Here is a 14,092-nt window from a genome sequence, read left to right as displayed (position 1 = left end):
ATTCCCCACAGGACATTGAGCAAGTCACCCAAGTCTTTGAATCTCGTATCCCGGTAGGAGAGCCAAGAAAGGAACTTGTCCGTTGAGGGCTTTCTAGCAATGTGTCGTAGTAATCTTGCTAAGGCATGTCACGTTCTTTACAAGAATCATATTACATGAAAATGAGATGGCTTCGTATGTGTGATGATTTTTTTTTTTTGGTTCCTGTCAAACAAATACATTCACTGCTGTACTAAATAGAGATGAGCTTTGAAGTCGTGGAATTAATTTAATATAAATCAATGAATTACCCTGATTTATGATAATGTATCAGTAGGTTCCTAAAGAACATATATAACTTTCAATAGAAATAGAAAAACAGAAACGTTTTCATTCCTAATCCCTCTCAGAATTTTACATTCATAAAATATATCCCATAAAATAAAATATATTCATAAGGCTTGCTTAAAGCAGGAGTGTATTCACACTTGTAACGTCTGGGACCATCTTGATCTCCAAATAGGCATGGAACTCAAGAGGGTCAGAGCGAGACCACAGTTGCTGTCCTGTGTGAATACACCAGTGGGCTTATGATCTTTCAGAGAAGTCCAAGCAGTCCTAAAAATACAGATGCGTGCCAAACACTGAGGCTTCCATTCCTCTTAGAAAACTTTAATTCTAAGACGCTTAAAAGTTTTAATAAAATTGTTTTTTCAAAAATAGAAATATTGTAGGTCTATCAGGGAGCAGATGTCTCTCCTTCATTTCCCAGAGAGATTATATGGGCTGAGAAGTGGACACAACCTCTCTCATTGCCCCCACCTTCTTGCTCTGCAGTGATTATTCTTAAAGATCAGGATTGTCTCCCATGGGAGCAAAAATTATCATTATGAACCCAGGTCAGCTTGAGTTTTAAAACCTAGCAAATTCTTAGACTTCTTCTCTGGACAATTCACTCTTGGTTAAAAAGTTTAGAGGCAAGGGGCTCCTGGGTGGCTCAGTCAGTTAAGCGTCTGACTTCGACTCAGGTCATGATCTCACTGTTTGTGAGTTCGAGCCCCGTGTCAGGCTCTGTGCTGACAGCTCGGAGCCTGGAGCCTGCTTCGGATTCTGTGTCTCCCTCGCTCTCTGCCCCTCCCCTGCTTGGAGGGGCAGAAATAAGCCAAACACCAGACAAAGATGCAGCATGAGAATGTTCCTCTATTATTATTCTCTTATTATTTGTAAAATAAGTATGAGGAAAGACCTTGAAGTTCAACTGTAGTAAAATGGTTAGTAAAAGAGGGAGTCAGAATTTTAAGGACTACCATGTATCCATTAAGAGTAACATTTATGGAGAAAAGAGCGTGGAGAAAAAAGTTGTATGTAATTCAATGTTAAATGAAAAAAAAAAAAAAAAGGCAAGCTACCGCCTTGACTATACAATATCAGCTTAGCTCTGTGAAAAATGTGGACAGAAAACAAAAACGCCATAATATGAGCAGAAAGCACCTCTTGTTTGTTGATTTGCTTCTCCTGCTACTCTTTTATAAATGTCAAATGCTCGCAAGGCATCGCAAAAGATAATAAGTAAAATCAATGAGGAAGCCGAAGAAAAAAGGACGTGGCCCCTGCTTTCCAGAAGTTCACGAGTTAAGCTTATTTCCCCCTGGATCAGGTTAAATGGATTTTTAGTGCGATGATGCTCTCCACTTCCGTGCCCCAACCTCCCAGAGCCCAGGGGTGGTGCTCACATGTGGCTTCTCAAGGCTTTATGAACTTTTCCCAGAAGGTGCCGTGCTATCTACTCCTTAAGTCACTGCCACATTAAAATGCAGTCCCCATGGGGCGCCTGGGTGGCTCAGTCGGTTGGGCGGCTGACTTCGGCTCAGGTCATGATCTCGCGGTCCGTGAGTTCAAGCCCCACGTCGGGCTCTGCGCTGACAGCTCAGAGCCTGGAGCCTGTTTCGGATTCTGTGTCTCCTCTCTCTCTGACCCTCCCCTGTTCATGCTCTGTCTCTCCCTGTCTCAAAAATAAATAAAACGTTAAAAAAAATTTTTTTAATGCAGTCCCCAACAGTATCAGTAACTCTCATTCCCATAACCTATGCCCGTCCCTGTGAACACTCATGCTTGTGTTGGTGGGCGTTCTTCACGGGCAAGGGTTTCAAGTAATCGGTTCCACATTGGTGCTACCATTTAATGATGCCCCAAGGGGTGCTGTGTTGCAGCTGCATTAATTCCTGTGAGCCACACAACCACGAAGTAGACACCGCTCTTCATCCCCTTTCAGCAGATGATAAGACTGGAGTACAGCGAGGTCAGGTGACGTCCACCCTCAGCTGGCGATCTGGTTCCAGGCCCAGAGCTTTACCACTCTGTCCACACTGCAGAGAGTTCTAGAACACCCTCCACGCATCTGGAAAGCATAACCAGTTGGCTTCTTTCCACCTTTGCAAGGCCGTCCTCAAACGACTAATGAAAATTTGTTTTTCTCAGGGCCCCTGGGTGGCTCAGTTGGTTAAGCATCCGACTCTTGGTTTCTGCGCAGGTCATGATCTCGAGGTTTGTGAGTTTGAGCCCCGCAGGAGGCTCTGTGCTGACAGGGTGCATCCTGCTTCGGAAGCTCTTTCTTTTCTCTCTGCCCCTCCCCAGCTTGTGCTCTCTCTCTCTCTCTCTCTCTCTCAAAAATAAACATTGAAAAAAAACTTTTTAATAATTTATACTACAGAATTTGTTTTTCTCACGCTTCAAAGACTGTGTTTTTTATTAGTTGGTATTTAAAGTTAGAAATATTTGAAGAATTCATTCAGCAAGGACTATGCCAAACTATCAGGCCAAAATTAAAGACTAGGAAGTCTTGACGGAACGCCCTGCCATCCTTCAAATGTAACAACACATTGAAGGCTTTATTGCCATCGCTGCTCCAGAACCAGACCCTCTGGTCCTCCCCCAGACCCTGTGCTTCTGACAGTGCAGGCGTCGCCCAGACACCCAGATTCCCAGGCGTGCCACCATTCCCAATGCTCCGTCATCCCCCTTGGGGGGCGTGTCCCTGGGGAATGTCGCTGTCTTTTCTTCCCCACCGCTGGTCTCCTGGCAGATGCCTTCGAATTCGATGCTCCGCGACGTCGCTCCTGCCATGGCATACGTGGAAAATTCTTACATGTGAGTGGCGCTTGAACAAATGGACGAGGCTGTGTTTGGGAGGCCACCGACCCAGGGACTCCATCCAACGGCCGGGGCTCCTGCAGGTCTGCTGAGGTTTGGGGGGAGCCAGGCTCCTGGCACCTGTTACCCCCACAAGGGATGGCAGTGCGCTCTGACCCCTCCCTCCCCTGTTTCCAGTCCCTCCCCAACTCGCTCTTACCCACCACAGCCTTCATGCACAAGGTCCCTCATCATGCATCAGTAGGGCCCTCCTCCCCCAGGAAGGGCAGGAGGAATCCCAAATCATGCAGCCTGCCCTTTGAGACCCTGGGCTCCGGGGTGAGAGCTCCGAGTGTAGAACCCGAACGTCCGGGTTTCAATCTGCTTCGTGCCCAGCGCCCTCTTCTGTAAAACGGGGTCTCCCTCAGGCGGGGGGTGGGGGGGGGATAGTCCAGACAGTCGCTGTAAAGCACTGCCCTGTCCCTTCACAGTCTGAAGTCGGCGTCAGTGGTAACAGGTGCTCTGGTTAGCAGTTCCCGCTACCCACAGTCCACAGGTGGGATCTACAGCCTGCCACGTGTCCAGCGCCCCACCACCCTCCTCTTCCTCGTCATTCCCCAAACGCGTGTGACACCCCTGTTCCTGCCCACTTAGCCCAAAGAACCGCGGCTCCCTCTTGGCTCCGACACCTGTCTTTCATTCTAGGGCCAGACGGAGCCTCACCTCCTTTCATTGATGTCTCCTTTCTTTCGACTCCTAGGACACTTCTTTTCAATGTCACTTGTCCAGCACTTAGCGCACCGGACTGCTATCTGTCTTTGTTATAAATATGCCCTGTCTTCTCAGCGAGATGAAAAGCCCCCCGCACTCCATCTCCTGCCTACAATAGGTGCCCCGTAAGTGTTTGGTGAGGGTAATGATGACGGCCAGGAGAGAGTAAATCTGTTAAGCACATTATTTCCCACAGCCAATAAAAGAGCAGGCCCCTGTGACTGCTTTAATTCACTTGGGAGATGAACCAGAAATGCAAGAGACGTATTTTCCCATTTTAATAATATTTTATATTAATGGCAAATATTAATATTCTCCCTCCCATCATTTAGCGGTCCTCTTGTACTATTATTTGAAAGGAATAAATATATCGCTTAAATTTTATTATTCAAGAATATTGCCATTCCTGTTTATGGATATCCGCTACGTATAAATTTAACGTTCCAAATCGTCTGTTTTCTCAAAGCAAATCATTTCAGTTGCCATTAAGTGAGGCAGTTACCGAAATTTTAAATCATATTTGCAAAGAAAGAAAGGCGGAAAAGAGAAAAAAATTGGATTCAGCAGCGCTTTTCATGGGCACTGGACAAATGTGTTCTGAAGAAATGAATAAATAAATGATGAATGAATACAGCTGTGTATTTGAGAAAACTGGCTGTGATTATACAGGGTCCACGAGAAGTAGGGAGTCAACACTCAAGGCAATCAACTTGTTTTTCTGCATGTAACCAAACAACTGTCTAATCACTTCCTGTCCGGTCCCAAATAATAGATTGTTTGTAATGCTATTAGGGGAAAGGGAAAAAATAGGGTAAAACACTGAAGGGTGCGGAGAGAAGCAGCTCAGGAAAAGGGAGCAGCGTATCCAAAGGTCCTGGGGTAGAAATTGTATTTTCTAGGGAATAACAGAAGTCCAAGGTAGCTGGAATGTAAAATGTGACAGAGTAAATGGCATCATTTGAAAATAACAGACAGAACTCAGATCAGACAGGGCATCATACACTGTACTTAGAATGTATCTCTTCATCCTATGAGCAACTGGAAGGCTTTGAAGAGTTTTTAGTGGACCAGTGAAATAGTCTGTGATGCACTTTGTTTTTGTTTGTGTTTGGTTTTTTCTAAGTAGGGCTTGAACTCAGGGCTTGAACTCATGACCCTGAGATCAAGACCTGAGCTGAGACCAAGAGTCAGATGCTTAATCAAATGAGCCACCCAGGCACCCCTCAATTATGCATTTTTCAAAATGTTTATTTATTTATTTTGAGAGACAGCACAAGCAGGGGAGAGGCAGAGAGGGAACAAGAGGATCCCGAGCAGGCTCAGCCCTGTCAGCACAGAGCCTGACATGGGGCTCGATCCCACAAACCAAGAGATCATGACCTGAGCCGAAATCAAGAGTCAGATGCCCAACTGTCTGAGCCACCCAGGTGACCCTCATTTATGCATTTTGAAGAAATCTCTCTGCAAAAGAAAAAAACACAGAAGCAGGGAGACCATCATTCATTCATTCAGCAAACATTTTTTCAGCACCTACTAAGTATCAGACGTTATTCTGGAAATTGGGAAGAAAGTATAGAGAATAGAAACAAAGATTCTTACTCTCATGAGGAAAAACTAAGGCAGAAAAGGGAAGGCCTGCCCAAGGAAAAGAAGTGGGTAAATTCTTCTTTTAATGAGGAACTCACAGAAATAATCACTGAGAAGGCAACATGTGAGCAAAGACCTAAAGGGGGGGAGGGGTCAGCCATGCAGATAACTGGGAATGAGTGAGCATCCGGGACAGAAGAGCCAGCCAGCACAAGGGTCCTGAGGCAGGAACATGCTGGCTTCTGAGGAAGTAGCAAGGGAGCTAATGTGGACTGGTGAGGAGTAGCAAAGAGGAGAATAAGAGATTATCTTAGATCTTATAGGAGAAGGCCCATGCAGGGCCTGGTGAGCCATGATGAAGACTGGTTTTTTACTTTGAGTGAGATTGGAACCCATGGAGGGTCCTGAGCAGAGGATACCTCTGACTGCCCTCTCAGAAGGGCCTGGGTCAGTGGGGGCAGAGCCCGGTTGGGGTAGGACAGGTGGAGGAATGGTGGAAGCAGGGAGGTTTGTTAGAATGCAGGTGAGTACCGTAATCCAGGCAAATGATGCTGGTGGTGTGGTCCAGGGAGTGGAAACGGAGGTGATGAAAAATAAGTGTCGGGGTGTATTTTAAAGATAGAGCCAGGGCGCCTGGGTGGCTCAGTCAGCAGAGCGTCCGACCCTTGATTTCGGCTCACGTCCTTATCTCACAGTTCATGAGTTCGAGCCCCGCGTCAGGTGCTGTGCAGACGGTGTGGAGCCTGCTTGGAATTCTCTCTCTCCCTCTCTCTCTGCCCCTCCCCTGATATCTCTCTCTCTCTCTCTCTCTCTCTCTCTCTCTCTCTCAAAATAAATAAGTAAACACTAAAAAGAATAATAAAAAGTAATAAAGATAGAGCCAAGGAGATTTGCTGACAGATCTTGCGTTTAATATAGTGGGAAGAGGGAGAGCAGGGCTTTTGATAATAACCTCAAGTTTAAATAACCTGAAGTAGGTGGAAAATGGAGATGGGATACTTTGAGGAGGAGGGGGGCGAAGATCAACGTCTGGTTTTGCATATGTTGTGTTCGAAGTGCCAGTAAGACTTCTCCTTTCCTGGGATTGGTAGGGAGAGGAAGCACGGAGAAAGAGAGGACCCACCTCACAATGAAGTGAGGCCAGGAGGGCTCATTGTTAAGGAGAAACTGGTTCACAGGGCTCCTGGGGGCTCAGTCGGTTGAGCGTCCGACTTCGGCTCAGGTCATGATCTCGCGGTCTGTGAGTTCCAGCCCCGCGTCGAGCTCTGATGGCTCGGAGCCTGGAGCCTGCTTCGGATTCTGTGTCTCCTTCTCTCTCTGCCCCTCCCCGGCTCATGCTCTGTCTCTGTCTAGCTCTCAATAATAAATAAACATTTTAAAAAAATTTTTTAAAAAAAGGAGAAACTGATTCAGATCAGGTGATGCAGTTAGAAGACAATGCAGGTGAAGTCCAGGTGGTGGCCGTCGGGTCCCTGATGTCACGTGGCCAGCACCAAGGCACAGAGACAGGTCAGCTCATCTGCATTGGCCAGGAAGAAGACTCCTCTAGGGTCCACACAGGGCACTCCGGTGCCAGGAGGTGCTTGTGCTTCCCCGAGATGGAGAGAGCGAGTGAAACACACTTAGGAGGTGAAAATCAACAGCTTGGTTGAAACGCTCAAAGCAAACAAACCTAGGATAAAATACTAAGGTAAAACGTAGAACTACGGAAGGTTTGTCAAATTGGACCAGAAGGCAAAATTAGGAAATACAATTAATTCTCAATTAATCTAATGAATGCTGCTTTCAGTCCCAGGAACACAGTGCAGTATTTAAACGACACCTGTAATGCTACGATGCCTAAATAAGGGAGGGCAGTGTTTAGAAACTATTGCACTTATGTATGAACATACGGATATGGAAGGGCATGATCGATTTCTGCGAAAAGATACCGCAAAATATTTAGAGTAGCTATCCCTGGATGGTGGAATTTCCGGTGACTTTCCATTATTTATTTTCTTCTTGCTGTTTACTTTCTAAGTTTTCATCATCATGTTTTATTTCACAACTTAAAGATCAGGGTATCAGTTTGTTCCTCTGGTAGGTCACAAAGACCCTGTGAGATGATTTACAGCTGGTCACTCTGGCCAGATTGCCGGCCCTGTCTTTAAGCGATGGGATGTCTAAAGCTACTAACGTGAAGATTCCAGTTTGAGTTAAAAATGAGATAAAAAATTGATGCCTGTAAAAATCATAAGTAAATACAAGTTATGTTTGCGGTGCGGATTAATTAACAGCAGGATCTAGAATACTATATTTCTCTTTTTGAATATTGTCTGTCATCACTGGGGAGAAGCAAGACGGAGAGGAGAAAAGAATAACGTGTTGAGGTGAAATGAGCCAGAACTTAGGAGGAGTAAGGCTTGGGGGGCCCGGGAAGCCCATCTTTCCTTTGATTTGCGTTCAGAATGCCATCATTTCATTTCATTTCATTTCATTTCATTTCATTTCATTTGCATTCGGAATGCCATCCCTAACCTAGAATAAAATGCATCGCTTCGTTTTCTTGGTCTCAGCGAAGCCCCCCAATATCCCACATGGTTATCTTTCGTAAATTATTTTTATTTTTAATATTGTATGCTCATGATTCTTTTATATGCCAAATGTCACACTTCGCCGATGGCGTGAGCCCATCCCTGCGTCCTGCGCTCACGTTATATTTCACGTAGTGCTTTGTCAGTCTACAGGCGTCTCCACGGTCCTATATTGTATACGTTCTCATTCTCCTTCCCAGGCACAGTTGCAGATTGGATCATTTACACCATTTGCTGCTTCAACTTTGAGATGACGGTCCCTGAGAGCTCACTGTTGTGAGACTGGTAAACTCTCGTGCGGCTGGTGCCCTCAACCCTTACGGTCTGGTGTACCACTGAGCTGGTGTGTCAGAACTCAGAACGGAAGTGAAACTGGAGGACAGCGAAGGGTGCAAATCTGAGAGGAAGTGACCTGAAAGTGACACCTGACGCCAGAACTTACAGAGTTTTTTTCTTTTCCTTATATAGGAAGCCTACAGATTCAGTACAACCTGGGCGGAACCAGACAGCCATATAACATTGATGTAGACCACAGGAACATGGCCAATGGACAGCCCCACAGTGTCAACATCACCCGTCACGAGAGGACCATAATTCTCAAGGTATCCATGTGCGTCCGTGTCAGCTGTACGTCTTAGAGTATTATAATCTCTACGTGCTGTTCTACGTGGATGCTGGTTTTGTTTTGGGTGGTTGGGGCAGGCGGAAGAGACCTGTACTATACTTTCTCCTACAAACCCCTAACTAGTGAGGGAGAAAGAAATGTCGTTTATTAAAGGAGAGTCAGTGACAGAGTTGATGGCGCAGACATTTCTTAGGGAGGAGGTAGAAGAAATGTTTGCTATGTATATTCTTTGTAACTCTCAGACTCACACATCTATCAGTCTCCTGTTTTTATCTATCGTGCCATCGTTTTTCTCCATGTTGTCAGATGCCTGAAGCTCATCATGTTTCCCAGCGAAGGTTATTTCAGTTTATCTGACCTACTTCCTTCACTACTCTGACACAATATGAATAACGTTGATTGTTGTTGTTGTTTTCTTCTTCTTCTTCTTCTTTGGATGCTTTGCCTTAAAAATCTTCAAAACACAGACCTTCCCCGAAATCTCAGACTCTGGTTGTTGGCTCTGAACACACAAAGGGATGGTGTTGTTACGACAGTCAAATTTTATTTCAGGTTCATTGATTGTCCCTGCCCCCCACCACTGATTTTTAACAATGGAGAAACCAGCCTGGGAGACACCATGAATAAAACATAGCATGAGGAGGTCTCCCTGGGAACGAAGCCAGAAAGATCAAGGATGGGAACTGTCACTGCATTCTCTAGAAGGAGTTCAAAATAGATACCTGTCAGGAAGAAGAACCGCAGGGGGACACTGTTTTGTCAGCAGAGTGGAGTGTCATTTGGCAGGGGCTTAGCCGCCACTCAGACCGCATTCGGATCCGGCTGGTTGCTGGGGGAAGTTCAGGCTGCAGAGAAAAGGCACGACCAGCCCTGTGTCTTTCTGAGCAGTGGTGGATGTCAAATTCATAACTTGATATGGAGTTTATGCTTGGCCTTTAGCAGTAAATGCCGGAGGGTGTTTTAAGGACGGGTCTTTCCTAGGAAAATGACAACGTGCAGTTACAGTTTACTGTACGATCCATCAAGTATGTGTCAAAAAGGTGAGCTCAGTGCCTGGCTCATATCAGAAGCTGCAGGGGCACCTGGGTGGCTCAGTCGGTTAAGCGTCCGGCTTCCTCTCAGGTCATGATGTCGCAGTTCGGGAGTTCGAGCCCCGCGTCAGGCTCTGTGCTGACAGCTCAGAGCCTGGAGCCTGCTTCAGCTCTGGTCTCCCTCTCTCTCTGTCCTCCCCTGCTCATGCTCTGTCTCTCCCTCTCCCTCGAAAATAAATAAACATTAAAAAAAATTTTTTAATAAAAAAGTAAAAATTAAAAAAAAAAGAATAGGAGCCCAGTTCCAGAAAGAAAAAGAGACCTAAGAGGTGTGAAAACATTGGCCACACAACACTTCGAGGGTAGGAACAGCATAGACATGTAATCAGGGTGACGGGGACCCCTCCGCTCCCTCTTCCTGGCACGTAGGGCAAGGCAATAGCACTGAGACTTCTGGATGTGTTTAGAAAGCCAGATGCCCCAATGCACTTGAACTCAACTAGGCAAGACCTTGTGGTCCCTGAGTGCTCTGGTCTTTCTCAGCCCAGTCTCTCCAGCCCAGCTCTGATGGAACATAAAGTTTAGGATGATGGCCAGAAAAAAAAAGAAGATATGGCTTCTCCTTAAAGAAAAGTAGGTCAGACAGGGAGGCCTCATGGACCATGCTAGTAAATCCAAGGATACCTTTAGAACTCTAGAAAATACCTTCTTTCTTTTTTTTTTTTGTTTTTGTTTTTTTTTTTTTTTTGTTTTTCTGGAAGCGGTCTACAAATCCACCTTGAGAACTGCAACCTTAAGAAAGTGTCGGAGAGCTATAGGAAAATGTTCATCATGATCATTTCTGTATGAAGGGATTACAAATGGTTTCATTTCCTCTAGAGTTTTCTGTATTTCCTCGTTTTCTCTTGTAAGCATGTGCTGCGTGCTTTTGGTACGCGTTGCATTTTTATAATCAAAGAAAAACATGCAACCCAAGTAACTTCAACCCATTTTGAGAGCCCCCAGTTGTAACAGAATATAATGACAAAGATATTTGAATAATTTCAAATTAAAACGCACTTCTCATCAAAGAACAAAACTAAGGCTAATTCAAACAGGAATATAAAAACGCTATGCCTTTGGAATTAAGGCGAAATTTTATACGTTCACACACGCACAAACAGCACATAATTCCAATGATGTTTATCAGTGTTTATGGTGTTTTTAAAAGCAGGTTTGCTTTCCTAGCTGGGTTTGGCTAAAGCTAACATTAAATTAATTTGCATTCCCTGAGCACATACTGTCTGAAATGGTGCTGAGCCCTGGAGGGAAATTGACCTTGGATGAAACATTTGCTGCCAGAACACAAAGTGCCCCATCTCTACATAGATAATGAGGAGCTGACTCTAGGAGTCATCAGACCCGGGAGTGAGCAGAACCCGTGACAACCCTCAAGTGGCATCATTTACGAAAACTCACAGTTGCACCGGGGATAATAGCTGAAGGCTTACGGCCAGTCAAGATGTAAAACAAACCCCGGGCAGGCAGAGAGCACCTGAAAAAGTACTGTAGGTGATGAAAATGCATGCCAATTAGAGGAACCCAAGAACCGAAGACATTACAAGGAATAATTTCAAAGTCTTGTGTTACAAAGCCTTTCTTCTCGCTTTCCTTCCTTCCTGATGTCCACGGCTTTGTCTCTCCTTCCTCCCCTTCTTTTCATCCCTCATCCCGTTCCATGAGAGAGGTAAGGTGGTTCACAGGCAGTCTGTACAACAAAATAAAGGATTGAAGCATGTCACAAAAGTATATACATATATATATATATATATATATATATATATATACATACACATACACACACATACATATATTTACATGTCATGGGTTATATTTACTGGCATAAAAAGCTGCTCCGGGGGTGCCTAGGTGGCTCAGTAGGTTAAGCATCTGACTCTTGGTTTCGGCTCAGGTCATGAGCGCGTATTTCCGTGAGTAGCCTGGCAGCTACCTCTGGCCGGTAAGAAACTGAGTGGGTTTATAACAATAACAATAGTTATAATTACTGTTACAAAATAGTTCAAAAGTATGCACAACCACAGAGACTAATAAAACACGCGCCTCTGTCTATCAGCTGAATGCTACAAATTTTGGCATTTTGCTCTCTCTCTTCAGGGTTTGTTTTTTTTTTTTTCTTTAATGCAGTAATAATCGAGGCCCTGGGTTCTCCTCGTTAGATAGTGAGCCCTGAGGAAGGCAGTGGGCAAGGCCTTCAGCAGCATTCCTGCAACAGATGTGTTTTTCACAGGGCTGTTTGATGTAGCATCACTCGATGAGCATAACTTAAAAACGGATTTTGGTGCAAACAGTTCCGGGGGTGGAGGGGGTGACGGGCCCACGAAAGGGGCAAGGGGCCTATATGATACTCTGGCCTGATCCCAGGGGTCAAACTAGCTCCAAAAAAAATGAATAAACTCCCTGTTCTTAAAATAACTATCACATATTTGGGAGTTTTGATGGAAGTTAGACAATAGAGACAGAGCTCAGGGATATATTCTCTGGCATAGATACTCAGAGTCTGTATTCTCCACAAACCAAATGAACAGATGGTAAGGATGTCATGTTCATTTTGGCTTTCATCTAACTGGAGGGCCATCCCATCTTTGCCAAGAAGAGGCTAACAGATTTCTCCCGCCAGGAAAATTAAGGACTTTCTTTAAAAAATAACTTCCAAGTCCTCAAGAGCAAACGATGATTAGGTCCCGAAATTTTTGTGCCACAGAGAGCATGTGACTTCAGTTGTTTTCATCAGGAATTTTCAAAATAAATGTTCCCCCCCCCCAAAAAAAAAATCACTTTTAAAATAAAATAAAGATGCTCATTTTTGACTGCTGTTAATCAGAACTTCAACCAAATTACGTAAAAAGCAGCTGACAGTGGAGCTACATTTTTTTTTCAATATATGAAATTTATTGTCAAATTGGTTTCCATACAACACCCAGTGCTCATCCCTGGAGCTACATATCGAATATGCATCCTAAAAAGGGTCAGAGAAGTATACTCAAGGGCAACAGTGTGTGCTAAATGCTAGGGACAGAGAAAAAGATACAAATGTTAGGACAGCACCAGTTGCCACTGCAAATTAACCCTAAAGTCTCAGTGGTTTAACCCAATGGAAGTCTGTCTTCTATAGTTTTAGAAAAGCGAAGTCCTGTGGCCCCTCGTAGTGATGGAATTGTGCTAGGCAGGTGCTCTAAGGACCTGCCCCCACCGTCCCTCCCCTCCCATCCCTTTGGCATTGGAAGTAGTTCTTGACTAAACCAAATCTCTGTCCATTATTTGTGTGGCCCTCCATGGCTCTGTCCTCTGGGACACTCTGCCTTGTCCATCATCGGCGGTGGCCACCTCTGAATTGAGGGTTGCAGATAATGCGTGCATTGAAGCATTGCGTTTCCTGCAAGGGAAGGGTCCTCGAGGGTCCATGCCCTGCAAGCGTCAGTCGCGCTGAGGGCTGTTTTACACTTACGAGTCTGTTGTAGACCAACTGTATTGGTTCCTTTGCCAATACGATTCCTCTAAAACCTGAGCCGGCTTCCGATCTGTTTGCCTCCTATCAGTTTCATGTGCCAGTAGTAAACCCTACATCCTTTCCTGGACATAAAGCTTGGACATATGTACTCATTTGCTCCCATGCCTCTCTCTCAAGGTCACGACAGCTCTCTTGTGGCCGTCTGAAACAAAAGGCATGGGCGGGCAGTTGAGACTCCAGGTTTTACCTTCACCCACGGAGCTAAGCCAGTTTGCGGAGCGGAGGAACCCGAATGTGCCTTTGTTGGTCAAATCTCCTTGCAGTTGATTTCTTATTCCCTGATGCAAGCCTCTAAAGTTTTGCACTTTTGTCTATTCCCTTTCACTGATGTTTGGAAACCAGCCAATTCTGTTCTGAACCCACCTCGTCTTTGACTTAGGCAGCAGGAAACAACTGATACCCAGGACCGTCCTGGCTCTTTTGAAACACTTTTCCCAGAGCTACAGGTCACAGGCACTTAAGTCTGCCTTCCGGGTTACATGAGGTGACAGTCTTAAACACTATTTTATCTCATACCATTGTTTTCCATCTTTCCAGCCTCTGACGTCCATTCTTGTGCTAATGCTCCCGAGCTTAGCTTTCTGTTATGGCCACACCGACTTCTGCCTTAGCTCGGGCTACCTTAGCTGCTATAACTACAAGAATTTATAGATTGGGGTTGTGGTTTCACAGATGCATGCTTGTCTCCAAACTCATCAAGTTGGATATATTCATCATATACAGCTTTTTATAGGGGAAAATCAATCCATCTATCAATCAAGTAGGTGGCAAAAACAACAACAAAAAAATTTTAGAGCAGTTTTATTAGCCGCAAAATGAGAAGTAACTC

General features: G+C 45.0%; 1 protein-coding gene across 1 annotated transcript in view; it reads left to right on the top strand.

The window, feature by feature from the left end:
• Window positions 1-14,092, top strand: part of CNTNAP2 (contactin associated protein 2) — a 1,981,254-nt gene that overhangs the window by 1,823,765 nt on the left and 143,397 nt on the right. The window contains exon 20 of the mRNA XM_086687667.1: window positions 8,508-8,641. Within this exon, the coding sequence (XP_086543793.1) occupies window positions 8,508-8,641 (134 nt within the window). The remainder of the gene's footprint in view (window positions 1-8,507; window positions 8,642-14,092) is intronic.

This window comes from Puma concolor, chromosome A2 (assembly GCF_028749965.1).
Source record: "Puma concolor isolate L17-30 chromosome A2, mPumCon1.1.hap2, whole genome shotgun sequence".
NCBI lineage: Eukaryota > Metazoa > Chordata > Mammalia > Carnivora > Felidae > Puma > Puma concolor.
This window is presented reverse-complemented; position numbering and strand designations above follow the sequence as displayed.